Raw genomic sequence first — 24,216 nt, 5'->3', positions numbered from 1 at the left:
CACCTGGTTGTGCTCAGAATTAGGTTCTGGTTACTTAATTCCTTTTCTTATTTCTCACTACTTAGCAGACCATTTGGGCCATCTTGTTCATACCAGCACCTTGCTATCCCATTAAACTCACTCCCTCAATTAATTCCCTGTCCTTTATTGCCTCTCACATGCTCACTTCCCCTCTTGCCCACCCACACTAGGAATAACTTGTCCAACTATGCCCTACTCCTTCAGTGCCACCCAGAGGACATGGCCACAATCATAATGAGAAGACATTAGAGATGGATTGAGCACGTGCTGAGAAGAGTGGGAAACTCCATCATCAAGACAGCACTTCATTGGACCCCAGAAGGCCGGAGAAAACACGGGAGACTAAAGACAATTGGGTGCCATTCCGTAGAGGCAGAAATGAGGACCCTCAACCCCACCTGGGGCACAATAGAGAAGATAGCCAAGGACAGACAGAGATGGAGGACCTTCACTGCTGCCCTAAACACCAGTGGTGTAACAGACAGTAACTACTGCTACCTCCTCCCTAATGGTAGTAATGCAAAGAGGTCATGTCCTGGGTAGTGGAGGGATCCTTAATGATGGATGCCAGCTTCTCGAGGCATCAGGATGTCCTCAGTAATGGGGTGGCTTGTGCCCATGGTGGAGCTGGCTGAGTTTATAAATCCTTTGCAGCTTTTTCCAGTCCTGTGCATTGGCCCCTCCATATCAGGCAATGATGTAACCAGTCAGAATGCTTTTCACAGTACATCTGTAGAAATTTGCTGGAGTCTTTGGTGACATACCAAATCTCCTCCAAATGAAATACAGTTACTGGTCTGCCTTCTCTATCATTGTATCAGTATCTTGATCTTCAGAGATATCGACACCCAGGAACCTGAAGCTTCTCACCATTTCCATTGCTGACCTCTCGGTGAGGACCGGGGTGTGTTCTCCCGACGTCCCCTTTTGAACTCTGCATTCACTTCCTTGGTTTTACTGACATTGAGTGCGAGGTTACACACGGGTACTGCTGGAGGAACTCAGCAGGCCAGGCTGCATCTATGGAAAAGAGTAAACAGTCGATGTTTCGGGCCGAGGCCCTTCATCAGGACTGGTAAAGAGGGAAAGGAGTCAGATTAAGAAGGTGGAGGGAAGGGAGGAAGGAGGACAAGGTGGCAGGTGATAGGTGAAACTAGGAGAGACACAGGCTGCACAGTAAAGAGCTGGGAAGTTGATTGGTGAAAGAGAGCTGGGAAGTTGATTTGATCGCCTCCAACCTGATGGCAAGAACATCAATTTCTTGAACTTTTGGTAAATGCCCCCCCCCCCCACTATTCCCCATTCCTGTTTCCCACTCTCACCTCATCTCCTTACCTGCCCTTCACCTCCCTCCAGTGGTCCTCCCCCTTCCCTTTCTCTCAACTAGCTGATCCAGCTCACTCCTGTATGCCTCCTCATTTTCATCTGAAATTTGGCCAACAACAGTTATGTCATTGGCATTTGAGCTGTGCCTTGCTTCACAGTCATGGGTGTAGAGAGAGTAGAACACTGGGCTAAGCACGCATCCTTGAGGTGTGCCTGTGTTGATTATCAGCAAGAAGGAAATGTTATTTCTGACCCACCTTGTCTCTGGTCTCCTGATGAGGAAGTTTCAGAAGGAGGTTCGGAGCCCATGTTTTGAAGCTTGTTGATTAGTACTGAGGGGATGAAAGTGTTGAACACCCTCGTGGTATCAGAGGGTCAGGGTAGAACTTGGGTCATTGGAGCTGTGAACCGGTAGAGCCACCAGCTACACCAACAATGGGTAGCATGGTAGGATTGGTGATGAGGGCTGGGGGGAGAGGTTTCCTGCAGTTGTGTCCCAGGCATTTTTCTCTTTTGCACTTCATTGATTTTGAGGAAACTAATGAAATTGTCGTTTCCTTTCAACAGCAGTTCATAAACCTCACTCCTTCACTGCTTCTATCATCTGAAAAGTTTTTTTTAACAGTTTTTAAATGAAAATTTCAAAAGCACCTCCTATTAATCCTGTGAATACTATATTAATGTTCTTTAGGCCTCATTTGGTGCTCCCTGTGTTGTGCAAGTCTTACTGGGCCTATGAGGTCTGAATGACAAGACCCTCCCCCCCCCCCACCCCCCACACTTATGAATCATCGGGTTTTTTTTACTGCAGTTTGGCTGTTTTCACGTTAGGTCTTCCTGCTACAGTCCAGCTGTTTTCAAAGGTTCACTTATTATCAAAGTATACATTCTTCAATTCTCCAGGTAGCCATGAATTCAAGAAAGGAAAGTAAGGCAGCACGATCATCAACCCCTAAATCCCATCTCTCTGGAATAAAGCAAACAAAAACGTAACAGGCACATCAACCCCCAAATCCCTCATCCTGCACAAAAAAAGGAACAAAATGGATCAAGCACATTGATCTCCCAAATCCCTCATCCCGCACAAAAAACCCCACAAACAACAGATCAAGCACATTGATCCCCCGAATCCCTCCCCCACGCAAAAAAAAACAAATAAAATGGATTAGGCACATTAACCCCCCCCCCCATCCCGCTTCCTGCACAAAAAAGGAACAAAACGGATCAAGCACATTGATCCCCCAAAATCCCTCCTCCCACACAAAAAAATGAACAAAGCAGATCAGGCACATTGATTCCCTCAAATTCTTCCTCCCACACAAAATAAAACTGAAATCAGGCGAAAAAACGAAGAATATAAAAACTATAAGAATGAAAGGAGTCTATAGTCCAAGTCCACATCCAAAATGCAGAAAAACCCTGGGGAGCACTCTCTGGGTGCAGTGACAGGCTCTCCCCTCTCCGGTTCACAACAACTGGTCAATGGGCAAGTAGTCTGCGCTCACCCTCTACACTCGCTTCAATGCTTCTATCTCCTTTGTCACTTTAATCTGCGAACAATGGAAGCTATAATTGGCAAAATGGAGCCAAATGTCAGCCTGCCCTCTGAGGTTTATGCACACTGCCTCTGCCTCCTGGAATCCTCTCGGAGACTACAGAGCACTGAAGCACCTAAACGATCTCCAAGCAACAAAACACGGGCCCCGGCAGTTCCAGAATCACATTCAAGACGAGCAGCAAATGTAAAAGAAGTGAAAAGGATGGCTTCATGATCAGCCCAAAAGACGTTGACCAACGGAGCTGTGTATGCAGGCGCCATCTTAAACATATTAGTCCATCCTGGAAAGTCCAGCAGTTTTCACCTTAGTCCATCCCGGTACTACCGACAAATCATCAGATGATTTGATTTCAAGTTTTACTGTTTGCACAGTGGAGTCTCAACCCATACTCCAGTTCCACACTATGTGCTGGATTCTTCAACGTCCTGTGACAGCTGTTCCAGGCCCTATGAGCAAATAGACATTGAACAAAGAATCACAGTTCCTACTGCATGAAATATTTAGGTCTCGGGGACAAAGCAAATGCAATGAAGTGAAAAGAGGGGCTGTTACATTAAAAAGTCTCCAAATTGTAATCTGTTTCTTATGAAATGCCAGTTTCAGCAGGTTTTAGACATAGACATAGACATACTTTATTGATCCCGAGGGAAACTGAATTTCGTTACAGCTGCACCAACCAAGAATAGAGCATAAATATAGCAATACAAAAACCACAAACAACCAAACAACAATATGCAAACTATGCCAGATGGAAATAAGTCCAGGACCAGCCTATTGGCTCAAGGTGTCTGACCCTCCACGGAAGGAGCTGCAAAGTTCGATGGCCACTGTCAGGAACAACCTCCCATGAAGCCCAGTGTTGTATCTCGGTGGAATATGGCCGGAGTCCAACAGCAAAAAGTTCAATATCCGGGCTACAAACACGTTCCTCAATTGTAATATGACCAGGATTGCACCATCCGTTGTTAACCAGAACAGCAAGTCCCCAACTCCTTTACGCTTACCGCTCTCAGTGCACTTCCGGTCAGCCCGAACGGTCTGGAAGCCCTCCATGGAAAAGTTTTGGTTGGGTATGTCCTCATGCAACCACATTTCAGTAAAACACATAACATGGCTCTCCCAAAATATTCTCTGACTCCTGGCTACACTAGTCAACACTAGTGTTTACTTTACAATTAATGAAAGAAGTACAGAAACAATAAAAAGAGAGAATAAAACTCAAATGCAGATATTGTCTTTGGCAGTTCCTCCATACAGTTAGCTACTTCCTAGATTCCCACAGTCAGAGGCTGAACATTGACTACTTTCTAGGCATGTCTTGTGTAGGTCTGTTCCAATGCAATAAACTGTGAAATGACTCACCCAACTATTTATCAAATCGTTAAAAATAGTACGTGTCTGATGATTACAAAACTACAAAGTCCATAGTTTTGTAATTTCTGACAGAATCCAACAACTTTAATTAACAGACGCCTGAGCAAAAAGACGGAATTGACAAAAGTACATGGTAATGATGAGGATAAGGAGGAATTAAAAACTAGTGACTGAAAGTAGTGTGATGCAAGTTGAGGGAATGGAAGCATCAACAAACTTGTGTAATCGGAGATGAACCAAATTAAAAACAAGTAATCAACTCAGCATACATTATTTAAAGAACGCTCAGTAACTCTGCTTAAATCTAGACTACTAATGTATTTAAACTATTTGACTTGATGTAGAGACTGCAACATAAAGGTTTCCACAGGGAGGGGTCATTACATGTTATATTAGAAACGTGGCAGCACAGTAATTAACTCAGTCCACTAGAAATCCCGAAGGTCCAGACAATTGAACCGAAGGGAGGTGTTCAAATCACACTATAGAAGCTGGGGAATGTAAAGTCAGTTAATGTGATAAATGCATAGTTTAAAAGTGAATTTAAATAATTAATCTACAAAACTGTTGTGGAAATCTATCTGATTGGTTAACTACTTTGAAGGGAAAGTATGTTGTCCTTGCCCAGGCACCAGATCCATTAGAAAGTGGTTAAATTAACATTTAGTTTTCCTCTGAAATGGCCAGGCAAGTACAAGGAGAACTTTGGGCTACTCAAGCATTGGCTACAACCAGTGACACCCAAAGTTCAAGCAAGCGAAATTCCCTTCTGTGTATATTGTAGCTGGGGTCAAACAATATACCCTCCTGCCCTCAGCGCAATTTGATGGAGATGTCTGTGAGCTAAATTTGTTTACTGGAAAGGTTAAGAATCTGAAATTTGATTTAGAAAAAAACCTACAGCACAATAAAGGCCCTTAGCCCACAAAGCAGTTCCGAACATGTCCCTACCTTAGAAATTACCTAGGATTACCCATAGCCCTCTATTTTTCTGAGCTCCATATACCTGTCCAGGAGTCTCTTAAAAGACCTATCGTATCCGCCTCCACCACCGTCGCCGGCAGCCCATTCCAGGCACTCATCACTCTCTGCATAAAAAAAACTCACCCCTGACATCTCCTCTGTACCTACTTCCAAGCACCTTAAAACTGTGCCCTCTCGTGTCAGCCATTTTCAGCCTTGGGAAAAAGCCTCTGACCATCCACACGATCAATGCCTCTCATCATCTTATACACCTCTATCAGGTCATCTCTCATCCTCCATCGCTCCAAGGAGAAAAGGCCAAGTTCACTCAACCTATTCACCAGGCAACATCCTTGTAAGTCTCCTCTGTACCCTTTCTATGGTTTCCACATGCTTCCTGTAGTGAGGCGACCAGAACTGAGAACAGTACTCCAAGTGGGGTCTGACCAGGGTCCTATGTAGCTGTAACATTACCTCTTGGCTCTTAAACTTAATCCCACAGTTGATGAAGGCCAATGCACCGTATGTCTTCTTAACCACAGAGTCAACCTGCGCAGCAGCTTTGAGTGTCCTATGGACTCAGACTTCAAGATCCCTCTGATCCTCCACACTGCCAAGAGTCTTACCCATTAATACTATATTCTGTCATCATATTTGACCTACCAATTTATAAATGTCATTTTAATCATGTGCAGGAGAAAGGAGACAAGCTTGGATTGCTTTATAGGAGTGCACTGAATTCTTTCAGTCATTGACAGCTTCCTGCTTTGACGTGTACAACACTGACTCCAGCTTGCATCTGGGAAATGGCCCTCTCAATATTAATGATTTAGTTCTTGTCTGAGTGAAAACCCAACTTTAGGTGCAGCCTTTGATTTGCTTTTGGAGAATTACTTCTCTTTCAAAGATTGGAAGAGCAGGAAAACATGGAGATCCTAACATCCTAGACAAACTGAGGAGGGGTAAAAGGAAAAAGAAACAGAAGTTTTTATATGTATATAACAAAATTAAAATATCCGGCAATAAACGTGGAAGGGTGTGGAATATCGGGAAAGGGAGTGATGTTTATATTTTTACCTTCAGAATAAAACAAGAACTGATTTGCTTCCATAATGTTTTTGAGGCTCTTCTTCCATTGCTTTAATGTTAATATTTACTTTGCCGCTGTGTACCTAAAAGCTTACAGAAATAAATGCTCTAGGAAGAGTACCAGTTCTGTCGATTTAATGGAAAAGTAATGAGTTAAGGGCTGATGGTCTTGGGAACAATGTGTACACATGGCTAAAGATGAGGTATCACTGGGCAACCTTTGTATTTTTTTTACCCACTTTTCCTTTTTGAAAAGAATAGATGGAAAATCTGGAGACCAAGATTGTGCTTTGTTTGTGAGTGATTCATTGGGAACAAGCCAATAAATACATTACAATCTAATGTTTTTTCTCTAGAATAATCAGACCATCATCATGCTGAGAATTTGTAAGTTACAACCCAAGTTCCCATCTTACATCAGATTAAAAGGTTAATTTTTTTTAAATAGAAGATGTGTTGGGAGACAATCTGTGAAAATAACTGCTGATGAAACTTGAGGATGTGCATTGACCTACTCTGTACTCTGACAATATTATTCTAGAGCCCATAACTAGGGAGTCTCATGTGAGCTATTTATATTTAACGCTCTATATTAAGAACTGCCAGTAAAGTAAGAATGAAGTATTTCTAGTAAAGGGTTCCAGATTTCTGTGGCGATATTTTTCAAACACAAGAGGTATACTCATCTAATAATTTAAAAGGGCAGCAAATGGTTCTGTAACCCTGCAATTGCTATTATTTTTTCTCTAATGCATGGTTGTAGATTTGTTTTATAGTTTTCCGTGTTTTTGAAATGATGACTGATCTGTGCAGGGGAAATACTTTGAAATCCAGTTCAGTCCAGGTGGGGAGCCAGATGGAGGAAAAATCTCCAATTTCCTTCTGGAAAAATCCAGGGTTGTTGCACGAAATATCGGAGAACGCAGTTTCCACATCTTCTACCAGGTTAGTAATAAAGCTTTTCTTTGCTCTTTGTAGGAAGATAATTGGCTGAAACTGTGTATTTGGAGGAGGGTCAGATACTGACAGCCTTTTCCTGTCTGTGTACAGTAGCAGCCCATGCCCTTTATATGCTTTCGATATTTTTGACAGTAATTCCTAGTTAACTGTAATTCTTTGGTATTTTATTTTCCCTTGATTACTGGACAGTATTTTAAAATCTTGGAACCAGTAGTCAGGAATTTGGAAGCTGGAATTGCTCTGGAGTTCCTCTATTAATTGATATTTTTAGATGGGAATCTCTTACCAAAGGATTTGGCAAAATAATTTCTTTGGGAGGAGAGCTGTAAATGTGATAGTATTTTCTATCCAGAAATTGTCTGACTAATCTCCTGAATCTGGTGTACACTTTGTATGTGCTTTCTTGCTACAGTTTGAGATTTACTAAAACACAGCATAGATATTGGCAGTGAGTTTTTTTTGGTTGTGAAACTCCCCTGCACCAGTGGACTACAGCAGACAGCCGCAAGAGTAAGATCCCATGACCCTAATAAATGAGGACGATTAAGACATGGGAGCTGAATTAGGCTATTCAGCCCATCAAGTCTGTTCCGTGGCTGATTCACTTTCCCTCTCAACCTTATTCTCCTGCCTTTCCCCCGTAACCTATTACGCCCTGACTAATCAAGAGCCTATCAGTCTCCATCTTAAATATATCTCCACAGCCTACGTGGTAATGAATTCCACAGATTCAGCACCCTGTGGCTAAATAAATTCCCCCTCATCTCTGTTCTAAAGGGATATCATTATACTTTGATGTGCTGCCCCGAGTCCGAGACTATCCCACTGCTTTTCACATCCGTCCTATCTAAGCCTTTCAGTATTCAGTAGGTTTTAATGAGATCTCCCCCCTCATTCTAAACTCCAGTGAGTACAGGGAGATTCTTCTCCCCCAACCCAATGTAAGCTTCACTGGCACCCAAACCTGTGGTCTAAGTGTGGTGCCTAGTACGCTGCCATCTCCTGAGTTAAGTTGATGCATTGGAGCTGCTAGTTTGGGAAGGTCAGAGGTTTGGGAACGATGGTGTTGGTTTGTGTGGGGAGAATTAAATTTCCTAATGGGCAGATAGAGTGCAGGAGGAGGTGGTGGGAGATGAAGTTAGAATCCAGTGCAGTTGGGGTGGGGAGCAAAGGGCAGGAGACGACGGGGAGCCCTGGTGATGTTCGGAGGTGTTGGAGGGGAAGTTTGGGTGAATGTGGGAAGGGGGTCAACAGTGAAGCCAGGCACTCAGAATTTCTGGCAGCAGATCAGGAGAGCGGGGCATGTGGCTCCCCGGGGAGGGGTTTGTGGGTGTGTCATGCGAACGGAGGTCAGGGTGTGACCAGGCGTTGAGTGGGACATGGGTGGGGTGAGTGCTGGGTGGGATTAATGCGGCGGGGGGGAGGGGCAGTGATTATGGGATGGGATGGGAGGTATTAGTTCAGTGTGGATGACTAGTCAAGCGGGTGAGTGTGAGCTCTGTGGGCGGGTGTTTTGTGGGGAGGGTTACTGAAGAGGTTGGGTGTGTGTGGTTAGGGTTAGTGCAGGGGAGGTCAGGGTTACTGTAGGGGGGGGCAGGTTTAGTGCAGTTGTGAGGAGAGTTGGTGCGTGTTAGTGTTGGATGGGGGTACTGCGCAGTAGGGCAGCTCTATTTGACTGGCAAATGCTGCATGTTGAAGCTATGTTTTGGTGTCTGATGGGCCTTCCAGCCCAGTGCAGCACTGGGACAGTCAGGTGTCCTGGGATTATTGGTGATGGTTCTGCCCAGAACAACATGACTTAAGCTCCCCCACTGCATTCTGGAACGGAGTGAGCTAATGTGGAAATTGGTACAAGGGTAAGATCCTTTACTTGACAGATAGAAACCTTGTGAAGCAGTTTCATTGCCCTTGCCGATGAAGTGTTCTAGTTGAGATGGTCAGATTGGATCCTCCATTTCTCCCCCCCTTCTCCTCTCCATCCATCCCTCCCCATCACATCCCCATCCATCCCTTTCACTTCCCATTCCCTCCCTTACTCCTCCACAACACTCCCCTCCCTTCTCCTATCCATCCCTCCCTTCTCCTATCTATCCCATCACTCCCTTCTCCTATCCATCACTCCTTTTCTGCTGTCCATCACTTCCCTTTTCTCCCCTCCCCACTCCTCCACACCTCTTCTCCCCCTCTCTCCCCCCTCTCTCCCCCCTCTCTCCCCCCTCTCTCCCCCCTCTCTCCCCCCTCTCTCCCCCCTCTCCCCCTCTCTCCCCCCTCTCTCCGCCCTCTCTTCCCCCTCTCTTCCCCCTCTCTTCCCCCTCTCTCCCCCTCTCTCCCCTCTCTCCCCCTCTCTCCCCCTCTCTCCCCTCTCTCCCCTCTCTCCCCCTCTCTCCCCCTCTCTCCCCCTCCCCTCCCCTCCCCCCTCTCCCCCCTCCCTCCCCCCTCTCTCCCCCCTCTCTCCCCCTCCCTCCCCCCTCCCTCCCCCCTCCCCCTCTCTTCCCCCCTCTCCCCCTCTCTTCCCCCCTCTCCCCCTCTCTTCCCCCTCTGTTCCCCCTCTCTTCCCCCCTCTCTCCCCCTCTCTCCCCCTCCCCTCTCCCCCCTCTCTCCCCCCCCTCTCCCCCCTCTGCCCCCCTCTCTCCCCCCTCTCTCCCCTCTCTCCCCCTCCTCTCTCCCCTCCTCTCTCCCCCTCTCTCCCCCCTCCCCTATCCATCAATGAAGCACAGTACTTTTTTACCATGTGTTTTGCCTCAATATTCCAAATCTCATTGGTTCTCTTAGAAGCCATTTGCCAGTTGTTAGTAACCCAGCTGCTCTGAGATGCTTCTCAGCTCCAGGGAACTTGGACTCATTCCTGAACTCAAGTGCTGTCTGTACAGTATTTGCATGTTCTCCTTTGATCACTCCTGTTGCTGTGGTTTTCTCCCATCCCTTCTGTAAACTACCCCAAATGTCAGACTCTGGTGGAATTGATGAGCGTGTGAAACAGAATAGGTTTTGGGGAAATAAGTGGAGGAATGGGATTGATGAGATCATTCTGCGAGCCAGCACAGATTAAATGGGCTGAATGGCCTCCTATGCCATTTGGAAATAAGAAGTATGAGGAAAGATTAATTTTATATCATGTGTCTGATTAAGTGAACTGGTTTTTGCTCTTTCAAATGTAATTTGTTTCCTGTTAGTATTCAAGCTGTAGCCTAGACATGTAATTCCATAGCAACAGTTGTTTTGTTAAAATATGGCCTCCTTGTGGATTTGTTGACCGTTAGCCTGCTGTTCATTTCTTTTCAAGCTCATTGAGGGTGCATCTGCAGACCAAAAATCCAATTTGGGAATCACTAATCTTGAATACTATTTTTACCTCAACCAATCTGACTCCTACAAAGTAGAAGACATTAATGATCGGAAGGATTTTCAAGAAACTCTGGTGAGAGATTATTTTTAACTCTGTCATTTATGTGAGTGGTCTTCTGCTTTGCTTCGACAATGTTGCCCTTGTTTCTATCTCTACACAGCCACAGCTTCAACCTCAGTCTTGATGTTTGTGCTGATCTGCTGCCAATTTAAAATGTATTACCAATGTACATATCTGCACATAAAAAGACTATATCCTTCATTTCCCTGCCTGTATACACATCTGTCTGCATGCCTTTAACCATTTCAATCCTACCCACTTCCACCATTTCCCCTGGCAGTGAACTCAATGCACCTACCACTCTCTGTGAGTGAGAAAGTTTGCCAAGTGAATCTGTTTTAAACTTTTCCCTCTCTCACCTTTAAAGTTATGTCCTCAGTGCCTGTATATCAACTGCCGTGTGAGGTGTCAGTGAGTTAGATTAGTAAATTAACAACTTATTCTGAGAGAATTGACATCAGTTAATCTTAAACAATTATTTGCCTCCAGCATGCTATGAATGTGATTGGAATTTTTGCTGAAGAACAGGCCATGGTTCTACAGATAGTGGCTGGCGTGCTTCACATGGGAAATATCACTTTTAAAGAGGTTGGCAATTACGCGGCTGTGGAAAGCGAAGAATGTAAGTGTTTTGTTTTGCAATTATCTTTGTGTTGCAACTAGAGGGGAGGGAGGGGAGGAAACATTGACTCAGACCATGAGAGGCCTGTGTCGGGCAACTTCATGCCTTATTGGAAGTCTGTGTGGGGCACCACTCCTCTCACAGACTAGAGCAATGTGTGATTAAGTGCCTTGCTCAAGGCACAGACTAGAGGTTCAAAGCAAATTTATTATCAAAGTACGCCATATACAACACCAAGATTCTTTTTCTTGCAGGCATATTCAATTACCATAATAGAATCAATGAAAGACTGTACCCAACAAGGCAGACAGCCAGAGTTCATAAGACAACAAACTGTGCAAATACAAAAGGAAAAAAAAAATTGTAAATAAATATTGAGAACATGAGATGATGAGTGCTTGAAAGACCATAGGATGAGGGAACAGTTTAGTGATGGAGAAAGTGAAATTGAGTGAAGTTATCTCCTCTAGCTAAAGAGCCTGATGGTTGAGGTGTAATAATTGTTCCTGATCCTGGAGATGCGAGTGAGGCTCCTGTACCTTCTTCCTGATGGCAGCAGCAAGAAGACAGCTTGACCTGGGTGGTGAGAGTCCCAGATGATGGCTGCTGCTTTCCTGCGAGAAAGCTCTGTGTAGATGTGCTAAATGCAGGGGGAGGGCTTTACCTGGGCTGTCTCCACTACCCCTTGTAGGATTTTCCATTCAAGGGCATTGGTATTTCTATACTAGGCTGGGGTGCATCATACATCGATAGAAGTTTCTCTACATTTTAGATGCCATGCCAAATCTTTGCTAACTTGTAAGAAAATGGAGGTGTGCTGTGCTTTCTTTGTAATTGCACTGACAGAGGGATTTAAAGTTGCAGGCCATCTGCACCTCTGATCCTCCGACGAGGACTGGCTGGTTTCATCCTTCTGAAGTCAAAAATCAGCTCCTTGGACTTGCTGATAAGGAATGAAAGGTTGGTGTTGCATCACTCAGCCAGATTTTCAATACCCCTTCTACATGTCAATTCATCAGTAAACTTGAATATGGCATTGAAGCTGTGCTTAGCCGCACAGTCATAAGTGTAAAGTGAGTAGAGCAGGGGCTAAACGCACAGCATTGTAGTGCACCTGTACCGATGGAGATCGTGGAGGAGACGTTGTTGCCAATCCAAACTGATTGGGGTCTGCAAGTGAGGAGATTGAGGATCCAATTGCACAAGAGGGTATTGAGGTCAAGGTCTTGAAGCTTACTGGTTAGTTCCGAGGGAACGATAGTACTGAATGCCAAGCCGTAGTCGATGAAGAGCATCCTTATATATGCATACAAGATTGTGTTAGCCAATCATGGGCTCTGCCCTCTTGGAGAGATTCCGAGGCAATGGCAGGGGTACATTGTGCATTTGGTTACTGTTCCTCATGAGGCAGCATCTGTGAAAAGAGAAACTGGGTGAATGGACGGAGAGGGAGAAGCTAAGAAATGAGGTTAGATAGTGGGCAAGAATACAGAAAAAGGAAGATCTAAAGAAGAGACTTGGGCTAGTGGAGATAGAAGTTTGAGCCAATCACTTGAAGCAGATATGACCAGTTTTGATACGGCTGGAAGGCAAAACAAGTATAAATTTCAATGTTTGCGATGTGGAAGACAGAGCAAGAGGTACTATTTCTGAACTTGTTTTGGACCTCATTATAACAGCTCAGGAGGCCACAGATATGTCTGAGGGACACTAGATGTGGTAGGTAGCTTTGAGCTCTGAGTTGCCTCTGCAGAGGGAGCACAGGTGCTTCACAAAGTGGTCGCAGACCCTGTACTTGGTTTCTCCAGTGGAGAGGAGATCAGATTGTGACGAATCCCCCCCCCCCACCCCTTCCGTGAATCGGCCCGGACAGACAGGAACAGCAGGGCTCTCACAGCTAACGGTTTAAAAAGTTTGTCAGTTTGGCGAGGTAAGTGGGTGAGTAAACTTACTTTTCCTGTTTCATTCGTGTAGAATTAGATAGCATGCCTGCAGGGTTAGTGCTTTGTTCAGGGTGTCAGATGTGGGAATCCTGGCAGACCTCCAGCCTCCCTGATGGCCACATCTGCGCCAGGTGCACCGAGTTGCAGCTCCTCAGAGACCGTGTTAGGGATCTGGAGCTACAGCTTGATGACCTACTGCTTATCAGGGAAAGTGAAGAGGTGATAGACAGGAGCTACAGGGAGGTAGTCATCCCTAGGCTACAGGGGTCAGTAGTCATCCCTAGGCTACAGGAGTCAGAACACTGGGTCACTGTCAACAGAGGGAAGGGAAATGCCCGGATAGTGGAGAGCACCCCTGTGGCTGTCCCCCTCAGCAACAAATATCTTGTTCTGGATGCTGTTGAGGGGGATGACCTGACGGGGGATGCCCACGGTGACCGGGTCTCTGGCACTGAGCCTGGCGCTGTTGTGCAGGGGAGAAGGAGGGTGAAGAGAAATACGGTAGTCGTAGGGGATTCCATAGTCAGGGGAACAGACAGGAGATTCTGTGAGCCTGACAGAGATACCCGCATGGTGTGTTGCCTCCCAGGTGCCAGGGTACGGGATGTCTTGGATCAGGTCCTGAATATTCTAAAGGGGGAGGGTGAGCAGCCAGTTGTCTTGGTACATGTTGGTACCAGTGACATAGATAGGATAAAGGAGGAGGTCCTGAAGAGAGATTTCCAGGAGTTAGGAAGGAAGCTGAGAAGCAGGACCTCCAGGGTAGTAATCTCGGGATTGCTACCTGTGCCACGTGCTAGCGAGGGCAAGAGTAGTCGGATCAGGCAGATGAATGCCTGGCTGAGAGACTGGTGTAGGGGGCAGGGCTTCAGATTCTTGGATAATTGGGATCTCTTCTGGGGGAAGTATGACCTGTTCAAAAAGGACAGGTTACACCTGAACCCGAAGGGGACCAATATCCTGGCGGGAAAGTTTAATAGAGCTGTTAGGGAGGGTTTAAACTAATTTGGCAGGGGGATGGGAACCGGAATGATAGAGCGGAGGAAGGGGAAAACAGAAATAAATCTAAGATAGTGAGCAGTAAAGATGTCAGGAAAGACAGACAGGTGATGGGGCAAATGTGTAGCCATTGGGATGAGTTGCAGTGCAATAAAGTTGCAGTGAAATCAAAGCAAAAAGTATCAAATACTGGTCTTAAGGTGTTGTACTTAAATGCACGCAGCATAAGAAATAAGGTGGATGATCTTGTTGTACAGCTGCAGATTGGCAGGTATGATATTGTGGCCATCACTGAGACCTGGCTAAAGGATGCATGTCTCTGGGAGCTGAACGTCCAAGGATACACGGTGTATCGGAAGGATAGGAAGGTAGGCAGAGGGGGAGGCGTGGCTTTATTGGTAAGAAATGATATTAAATCATTAGAAAGAGGTGATATAGGATCGGAAGGTGCAGAATCTTTATGGGTTGAGCTAAGGAATAGCAGGGGTAAAAGGACCCTAATGGCAGTTATTTATAGGCCTCCAAACAGCTGCAGGGATGCGGACTACAAATTACAACAGGAAATAGAAAAGGCTTGTCAGAAGGGCAGTGTTATGATAATTGTGGGGGATTTTAACATGCGAGTAGATTGGGTAAATCAGGTCGGCACTGGATCTCAAGAGAGAGAATTTGTAGAATGTCTGCGAGATGGCTTTTTAGAACAGCTTGTTGTTGAGCCCACTAGGGGATCGGCTGTACTGGATTGGGTATTGTGTAATGAACCGAGATTGAGGTGAAGGAACCCTTAGGAGGCAGTGATCATAACATGATTGAGTTCACTGTGAAATTAGAAAAAGAGAAGCCGAAATCTGATGTGTCGGTGTTTCAGTGGAGTAAAGGAAACTACAGTGGCATGAGAGAGGAACTGGCCAAAGTTGACTGGAAAGAGACACTGGCGGGAAAGACGGCAGAGCAGCAGTGGCTGGAGTTTATGCGAGGAATGAGGAATGTGCAAGACAGGTATATTCCAAAAAAGAAGAAATTTTGGAGTGGAAAAAGGATGCAACCGTGATTGACAAGAGAAGTCAAAGCCAAAGTTAAAGCACAGGAGAGGGCATACAAGGAAGCAAAAATTAGTGGGAAGACAGAGGATCGGGAAGTCTTTAAAACCTTACAAAAGGAAACCAAGAAGGTCATTAAGAGGGAAAAGATTAACTATGAAAGGAAACTAGCAAATAATATCAAAGAGGATACTAAAAGCTTTTTCAAGTATATAAAGAGTAAAAGACAGGTGAGAGTAGATATAGGACCGATAGAAAATGATACTGGAGAAATTGTAATGGGCGATGAGGAGATGGCAGAGGAACTGAACAAGTATTTTGCATCAGTCTTCACTGAGGAAGACAGCAGGATACCGGACACTCAAGGGTGGCAGGGAAGAGAAGTGTGCGCAGTCACAATTACGACAGAGAAAGTACTCAGGAAGCTGAATAGGCTAAAGGTCGATAAAACTCCTGGACCAGATGGAATGCACCCTCGTGTTCTGAAGGAAGTAGCTGTGGAGATTGCGGAGGCATTAGCGATGATCTTTCGATAGATTCTGGCATGGTTCCGGAAGACTGGAAGATTGCAAATGTCACTCCGCTATTTAAGAAGGGGGCAAGGAAGCAAAAAGAAAATTATAGACCTGTTAGCTTGACGTCGGTGGTTGGGAAGTTGTTGGAGTCGATTGTCAAGGATGAGGTTACAGAGTACCTGGAGGCATATGACAAGATAGGCAGAACTCAGCATGGATTCCTTAAAGGAAAATCCTGCCTGACAAACCTATTACAATTTTTTGAGGAAATTACCAGTAGGCTAGACAAGGGAGATGCAGTGGATGTTGTATATTTGGATTTTCAGAAGGCCTTTGACAAGGTGCCACACATGAGGCTGCTTAACAAGATAAGAGCCCATGGAATTACAGGAAAGTTACATACGTGGATAAAGCATTGGCAGATTGGCAGGAAACAGAGTGGGAATAAAGGGATCCTATTCTGGTTGGCTGCCGGTTACCAGTGGTGTTCCACAGGGATCAGCGTTGGGGCCGCTTCTTTTTACATTGTACATCAACGATTTGGATTATGGAATAGATGGCTTTGTGGCTAAGTTTGCTGACGATACGAAGATAGGTGGAGGGGCCGGTAGTGCTGAGGAAACGGAGAGTCTGCGGAGAGACTTGGATAGATTGGAAGAATGGGCAGAGAAGTACAATGTTGGAAAGTGTATGGTTATGCACTTTGGCAGAAAAAATAAACGGGCAGACTATTATTTAAATGGGGAAATAATTCAAAGTTCTGAGATGCAACAGGACTTGGGAGTCCTCGTACAGGATTCCCTTAAAGTTAACCTCCAGGTTGAGTCGGTAGTGAAGAAGGCGAATGCAATGTTGGCATTCATTTCTAGAGGAATAGAGTATAGGAGCAGGGATGTGATGTTGAGGCTCTATAAGGCGCTGGTGAGACCTCACTTGGAGTACTGTGGGCAGTTTTGGTCTCCTTATTTAAGAAAGGATGTGCTGACGTTGGAGAGGGTACAGAGAAGATTCACTAGAATGATTCCGGGAATGAGAGGGTTAACATATGAGGAACGTTTGTCCGCTCTTGGACTGTATTCCTTGGAGTTTAGAAGAATGAGGGGAGACCTCATAGAAACATTTCGAATGTTAAAAGGCATGGACAGAGTGGATGTGGCAAAGTTGTTTCCCATGATGGGGGAATCTAGTACGAGAGGGCATGATTTCAGGATTGAAGGGCGCCCTTTCAGAACAGAAATGCGAAAAAAATTTTTTAGTCAGAGGGTGGTGAGCCTATGGAATTTGTTGCCACGGGCAGCAGTGGAGGCCAAGTCATTGGGTGTATTTAAGGCAGAGATTGATAGGTATCTGAGTAGCCAGGGCATCAAAGGTTATGGTGAGAAGGCGGGGCAGTGGGACTAAATAGGATAAAATGGATCAGCTCATGATAAAATGGCGGAGCAGACTCGATGGGCCGAATGGCCTACTTCTGCTCCTTTGTCTTATGGTCTTATGGAATGAATACGGTACGCTGGATTGGAAGAAATACAAGTGAATCACAGCTTTAGCTGGAAAGTAACACACACAAAATGCTGGAGAAACATGTCAGGTCATGTGGCATCTACATCGAGATGTTTCAGACCAGGACCTTTTATCAGGACTGGTAGGGTGTCGGCCCGAAACATCTTTCTGGTAAATGCTGCATGACTGTCCCGAGTTTCTCCAGCAATTTGTGTCTGTTACTCTGACTATCTAGCATCTATAGAATCTGGAAAGACTGGGTCCCGGGATGGTGGGAAGGGAAGTGAAGTGATAGGACATCTCCTACAGCTACATGGGACAGAACCGGAGGAAGAGGAATGATGAGGTGGAAGGAGGAACAGACCAGGAGTTGCAGGGGGAAGGTCCCACTGACATACTGGAAGGAAAAGAAAAGGGAATTTGTTTGGTGTTGGAATCTTGTTGAAGCTGGTGGGAACTTTGATAGTTCCTTTGAACTTTGAGGCCAGTGGGATGGAAAGTGAACTTACTTTATAGTCCGTCCAAAAGAAAGGTTGTGAGCAGAGATGCAAGAAGTAGTTGGATGCAGTCAAGGGCTGGAAAGGAAGGCAGAGTTTAGGAAGAAGGAATAGTCAGAGCAAATAGTTTGGAGATGGACGAACTGGGAGGGTGGAAAGGAGCCCTTAAAGCAGGAGGAGTGGGGAGGGAGCATTTTAGTCAAGATAACTGTGGGAGTCTACAGGTTTGTAATGGATGTTCGTGGCTGGCCCATCCGCTGAGGCGGGAGGGATTCAGGAAGGGAAGGGCAGAGTAGGAAGCAGACTCTGTTAAGATGAGAGCAGGGTGGATATTGCAATGAAGTATTGTATAAATTCAGGAAGCAGTGTGGTGCAGTCATCAATATAACAGAAAGAGTCAAGGGAAGGGACCCAAGTATTGTTACTGGTTTGTTATTGTCACATGTACTGAGGGTCAGTGAAAACGTTGTCTTGTGTACTGTTGATACAGATTGATTGCACAGTGCATTGCGGTAATATTTGGTAAAACAATAACAGCTACAGTCTGAACTGTTTACACCTACAGAGAAAGTGCAGTGAAGGTAAACAGTAAGGTGCATTCTTAATAAAGTGGAATGTGAGGTCTAGAGTCCATGCTATTGTCCAGGGTAAGCATTCATTAGTCTTATAACAGCAGGGTAAAAACTGTCCTCAGACCTGGTGGTACGTGTTTTCTGGCATTTGTATCTCCTGCCCAGTGGAAGGGGGGAAAGAGAGAATATCCAAAGTATGTGGGATCTTTGATTTTGCTGGCTACCTTTAAGTCGTTCCAAACATCCCATTAACAAGGAGGGCATAGGCTGGACCCAGGGAAGTTTGCATATCTACATTAGTGGAAAGTGAGTGGAACTGAAGGAGAAGTTGTTTAAACAAGAACGGGTTAAGTGGCTGAAACAGCAGCATTGTCCAGACCATCCTACTGGTGAATGCCGGGGCAGGAGGTGGAGCAGGTGTGCAGGTTGGAACACTGCAAGGTTGGAAGCTGCGCAGGGAAGAGATGTCTTAAGAGAATGTGATCTGTGACTGACTGAGAAACACACTCAGTGGCCATTTTATTAGATACACCTGCACCCCTGCTTGTTAATGCAAATATCTAATCAGTTAACCATATGGCAGCAACTTAAAGCATAAGAGTATGCAGACATGATCAAGAGGTTCAGTTGTTATACAGAATGGGGAAGGAGTGTGATGTAAGTGACTCTGACTGTGAAATGATTATTGGTGCCAGATGGGGTGCCTTGAGTATCTCAAACTGCTGATCTCCTGGGATTTTCATGCACGACAGTCTATAGAGTTACAGGGAATGGTGCAAAATCAAAAATCATCGGTGAGCATCAGTTCTGTGGATGAAAACGCCTTGTTAATGAGAGAAGTCGGAGGAGAATGGCCAGACTAGTTCAAGATGACAGGAAGGTGACAGTAACTCAAATAACCACATGTTACAACAGTGGTGTTCACAAGACCATCTATGAACACATACCAGGTCAAGCCTTGAAGTGGCTGGGTACAACAGTAGAAGAGCACAAACATTTGGAAATGCACTCAGTGATGACTGTATAGTTTACTCTTGTGCCGGATAAAGGGGCCACTCAGTGTGATGCTAGATGAGGTCAGGGTCCGTAGGGAGGTAAACTCAGATAATCCGGGACCCTCAGGACTTTGGTGATGCCAGACATTTGGATAATTACTCCTTTCAATACTCCAATACTCCTTGAATTCAGATGTTTCGGATAATACACAATTATATAATACGTTTCTCAGTGAGTTTAAAGGGAGTATGGGAAACGGGTCCCAGTGAGTTTAAAGGAAATGCAGGAAGTTGCCCTGTGAATTTAAAAGGATTTGACTGGTAAATTGGTTTATTATGACGCATGTACCAAGATGTAGTGATAATGTTCATGCTGATCAAGTCATTTCACAGTGCATTGAGGCAGTACAAAGGTAAAACAATATCAGAATGTAGAGTGAGTGTTACATTTACAGGAAAAAAAGTGCTGTAGAGGTGAACAATAAGATGCAAGGTTATAAGTGAAACCCCAAGGTCAGGGGTCTGTCTAATGATATTAGGGAACCATTCAATAGTTTTATAACAGTGGGACAGAAGCTGCCCTCGAGCCTTGGCTTTTCATATCATCTGTGTGATTTGGGAAGGGAGATGTGATGGAAAAGGGAGGTTGTCCAGGGGTGGCTGGGGCTTTTAATCAAGATGACTGCTTCAATGAGTCAGCGAGAAGTGTCAACCGAGTCCATGGATTTATTTGTTGAAGTGTTCTGTTAACACCAAGTCCATTTCCCCATATGATAGAGCAGTATTGTTACTGAGGCTACGTCCACACTACGCCGGATAATTTTGAAAACGCCGGTTTCAAATAAAAACGACAGGCGTCCACACTAAGCATTTTTCAAAATATCTCTGTCCACATTAGACGGATATTTGGGCGAATCTCCTCCTACTGGGCACGCGCAGGACACACAGAAAACAAGCGAAGAGGAAATGGTATACTTGGTGTGCGTTTGTCCAGTTACAGAGTAGAAAAACTTAAAAGGAATTGCTGTTGGCTCTCGCGCAGGAGGACTTAAAACTGAAAAAAACAAATACTGGAGCGTATGGAGGCAACCGACAGGTAGTTCACGGACAGTATGACCCGACTGACGACGAACATTGAAAAACTGACTATGTTTCATTAATAAAGCGCTTTATTAAATGTATAAAACATGTCTGCATCAGTGTTATCTTGTATTTCCATACAATGTTACATTAGGCTGTTACACATCTATTATCAGAGAAGTACTTGCATAAATAGGTAAACCACCTTGGTTCTTGGTTCTTGATCCTCCGAATTTCTCCATGGAATTTAAACTGGAGGTGGCGGAGGGTGTTTTCTGTCCTTACCTTCATACAAGCAGGGACAGAAAACAGGGCAAAGTGAGTATACTTATTTATTCAGTAAGCTATGGGTCGAAGTATTTGGTGAGTACATTTCTAACTCTCTGGCTTCAGTCTCATTGCCGTCTGTTCTGAAATTGTTAGGTTCTGCAAAGTGCAGAATCAGATATCGCTGTGATGATTGTACGCTCTAATATCAATTGTTTGGCGACAATAAGGTAATAATAATAAGAAAACAATGAAATGCCGCGCTGTCGCCATCTGTTGCGGCACGTCATGACAACGGTTTTAAAAAGCTCCGTTTACCATGTCCCCACTGCAACGGATATTAGGCGTTTTCAGATTTATTCACTCTGGAGATCGTTTCTGAAAATCTCCATTTTCGGGGGATGAAAACGCCATTTTAGTGTGGACAGAGGGGCAAAACGAAGAGTAAAAGCTTTGTTTTCAAAATTATCCGGTGTAGTGTGAACATAGCCTGAGAGAGACAAGCCTTCCACCTAGGGTCTGAAGAGATGACCTCCTTCACCTGTTGTGGAGGAACATCTCACTTTTGAACTGGACACTGCAGATGTGGAAAGGCTGTATTTCATTTCATAGTTTACTCTCATTTCTCCAAGAACGATTGTGTAACTGGCAAAACAGCTCAAGGATATTGTACAATAGCTTAATAAAACAATTAGGCAATTTTGTTTCAAGTATTACGCAAAATAAGTGACAAGGCAATTTTAGCTTGATTACACTTGTCCATTGGGCGGTGTAGTTGTGGGCTGATGAACAACAGTATCCTATTTGAAGAAATGGCACTTCATGTAATGGAGAGTATAGTCATTCGTTCATTTGATTTATTTTTGCTTATTTTTACATTAATACAGTTTAGCCTTGAAATATAGAATTATAGTGTAAAACATTGTTTTTGCAAAGGTTAAGGGTGATATGTATTTCAGCAATTGATTTAAAATTTTATGCAAATACTAGTGTGTGATGTACAGCTGCCTTTGTGAATAGTGAGACGAATATGCATGCAACCGACCATCCCTTGGTAGGCTGAGTGTATACTCTACTTCAAAGCAGGTCAGGCAGCAACAGAATTAATATTTCAGGTTGAGGGCACCTTCAACTGACGGACCTTCAACTTGCAACCCTCTGGTTCTCTCTGCACAGATACTGCTTAACCTGCTGATTATCTCCAGCATTTTCTGTTTTATTTTCCAATTTCAAGCATCCTCAACTACTGTTTTCCGAATATTGTTTTGTTAAATAGAGTACCTGCAGCAATACGTGGAGTTCCAGGCAGCAACTGTTGAATTTCTGTACTGGATATTCTCTCTTTCCTAAGAGGTATTTTATTCTTTTATTATTCCTTTCTCAGGTGTGCCTTTCTGTCATGTTTCTGTGAGTGGCTATATTCTGTTCCACTTAGCCAGTTTACAGCTTTCCCTGAGTGAAGTGTTCTTTTCCTGGGATTTAATAGCTGCCTGAAGCAATCTGCCTTGTGCTCTGCAACATCTGTGCCCAACACAACTTCATCTTCATTTTACTTTAAACCAGGGCTGTTCACTCCAAACATATTGTGGCTATTTCTGTCACACACAAAAAAAAATTCCAAGTTTAAAAATTTTCATTTGAATTCTGAGAATTTCTGATGATTCCCAGAAGATCTTGCTTGGTCTATGATTATAATTCCAGCAACTTCTTGAAATGTCACTGCTGTAACTGTGAATGAAGTCACCAGAGACTCTCAAGCTGGTGGATATAGAAGTCTTTGTCCAGCAGAATAGCAGCTGGCATCGTACTGGAGCCACTCTTGTAAGAAGTAGCCTGCCTGACCCAATATTACATGACATTTGAATTTGCTGAATATCACAGGTGACAGAGGACAATTCTATATTTACAATGTACCTACAATGCTTCCTTTGAATTTACATATAATGTTCAAACACTTCAATCTTCACACCAACACTCCAGACACCCAAAATGAATGTTAATCCCCACTGACTCTAGTTTGCATTCATGCACATGCAGACATCTCAGGTCAAATGGAGTATTTCTTTGTTTGCAATTAACCTAAGTCTGCAGCTCCAAGATCACCATTGTGCTGGGCTGCATTTTAAACTCAGTCTACAATCCATGTTCAGGTCTGGACTGGTTGCTGTCGAAATTAATATTTGCTGTATTCCATAATTCTAGAATACACCCTAACAGTCACTATGTATGAGAAGGATGTACTGTAATTTCAGTATAGTAGCATAATTGCTTTGTTAGTTCAGATGCAAAGGCCTAGACTGTTCATTCATAAGCAAGTGTTTGTGTTCTATTGGCAACTTAATCAGTTAAATCAGATGGAAAAATAAACAAGGTAATGGTGACCGTGGAACTATAGGATTGTTTTACAAATCACCTGGGTTCACTGATATTCTTCAGCATTCCAGCCTTAAAGTGATTCTAAACCCAACCTGACTCTTGAAGTGTTTTAAGTGTAATGCCGATGGATAGTTGGTTTATTGTCACATGTACTGAGGTACATTGAAAAGCTTTTGTTTGTGTGCCATCCAGACAGGTCATAAGTGCATTGAAACAGTACAAACAAAGGCAGGGTGTGTACTCAGTGGCCACGTATTAGGCACACCTGTACACCTGCTTTTTAATGCAGTTATCTACTCAGCCAATCATATGGGAGCAACTCAATGCATAGAAGCATACAGGCATGGTCAAGAGGTTCAGCTGTTGTTCAGGGCACATATCAGAATGGGGAAGAAATGTGACCTAAGTGACTTTGACCGTGGAATGATTGTTGGTGCCAGACGGGGCGGTTTGAGTATCTCAGGAACTCCTGATTCCTGGGATTTTTGTATAGTCTCTGGAGTTTACAGAGAATGGTATAGAAAACTAAAGTCATCCAGTGAGCAGCAGTTCTGTGGGCAAAAATGCTTTGCTAATGGGAGAGTTCAGAGGAGAATGGCTAGACTGGTTCAAGCAGATAAGAAGGAACAGTAACTTAAATAATGACACATTATAACGGTGATGTGCAAAAGAGCATCTCTGAATGCACAAGACATTGAACATTGAAGTAGATGGGCTACAGCAGCGGGAGACCACGAACATACCAGCAAAGGCACTTTATTAGTTCCAGGGGGTACCTAAGGAAGTGGCTGCTGAATATAGTGTTACCTTTACAGAGGAAGTGAAGTACAGGTCATCAAATGACCCAGTCAGCTATTCATTTTCCGTCCACAGCATTTAGGGATGGGCACTAAATGTCGGCTTTGCCAGCTATGCCCACATCTGGTGTATGAATAAAAGAAAAGACATACCCAAAGGGTTAACATCCTTTAGTTCATATTCTTCTTCTGCAGCACCTCATGTGTGAGTGGGAATCCAGTGTTGTCTCTTTGACCCTGCATGGACATCCCACAGTAGACTGGTGTGTTCTCGGCCAATCAGTGCCATTCTTGGGTGAGTCTCCCTCCTTCCTA

General features: G+C 44.4%; 1 protein-coding gene across 1 annotated transcript in view; it reads left to right on the top strand.

Annotated features, from left to right (window-relative positions):
- myo1ea (myosin IEa) overlaps positions 1-24,216 on the top strand; it is a 241,425-nt gene that overhangs the window by 114,356 nt on the left and 102,853 nt on the right. Inside the window, exons 7-9 of the mRNA XM_063065755.1 lie at positions 7,146-7,277; positions 10,576-10,710; positions 11,188-11,320. Coding sequence (XP_062921825.1) covers positions 7,146-7,277; positions 10,576-10,710; positions 11,188-11,320 — 400 coding nt within the window. The remainder of the gene's footprint in view (positions 1-7,145; positions 7,278-10,575; positions 10,711-11,187; positions 11,321-24,216) is intronic.

This window comes from Mobula hypostoma, chromosome 13 (genome assembly GCF_963921235.1).
Source record: "Mobula hypostoma chromosome 13, sMobHyp1.1, whole genome shotgun sequence".
NCBI classification, from domain to species: Eukaryota; Metazoa; Chordata; class Chondrichthyes; order Myliobatiformes; family Myliobatidae; genus Mobula; species Mobula hypostoma.
This window is presented reverse-complemented; position numbering and strand designations above follow the sequence as displayed.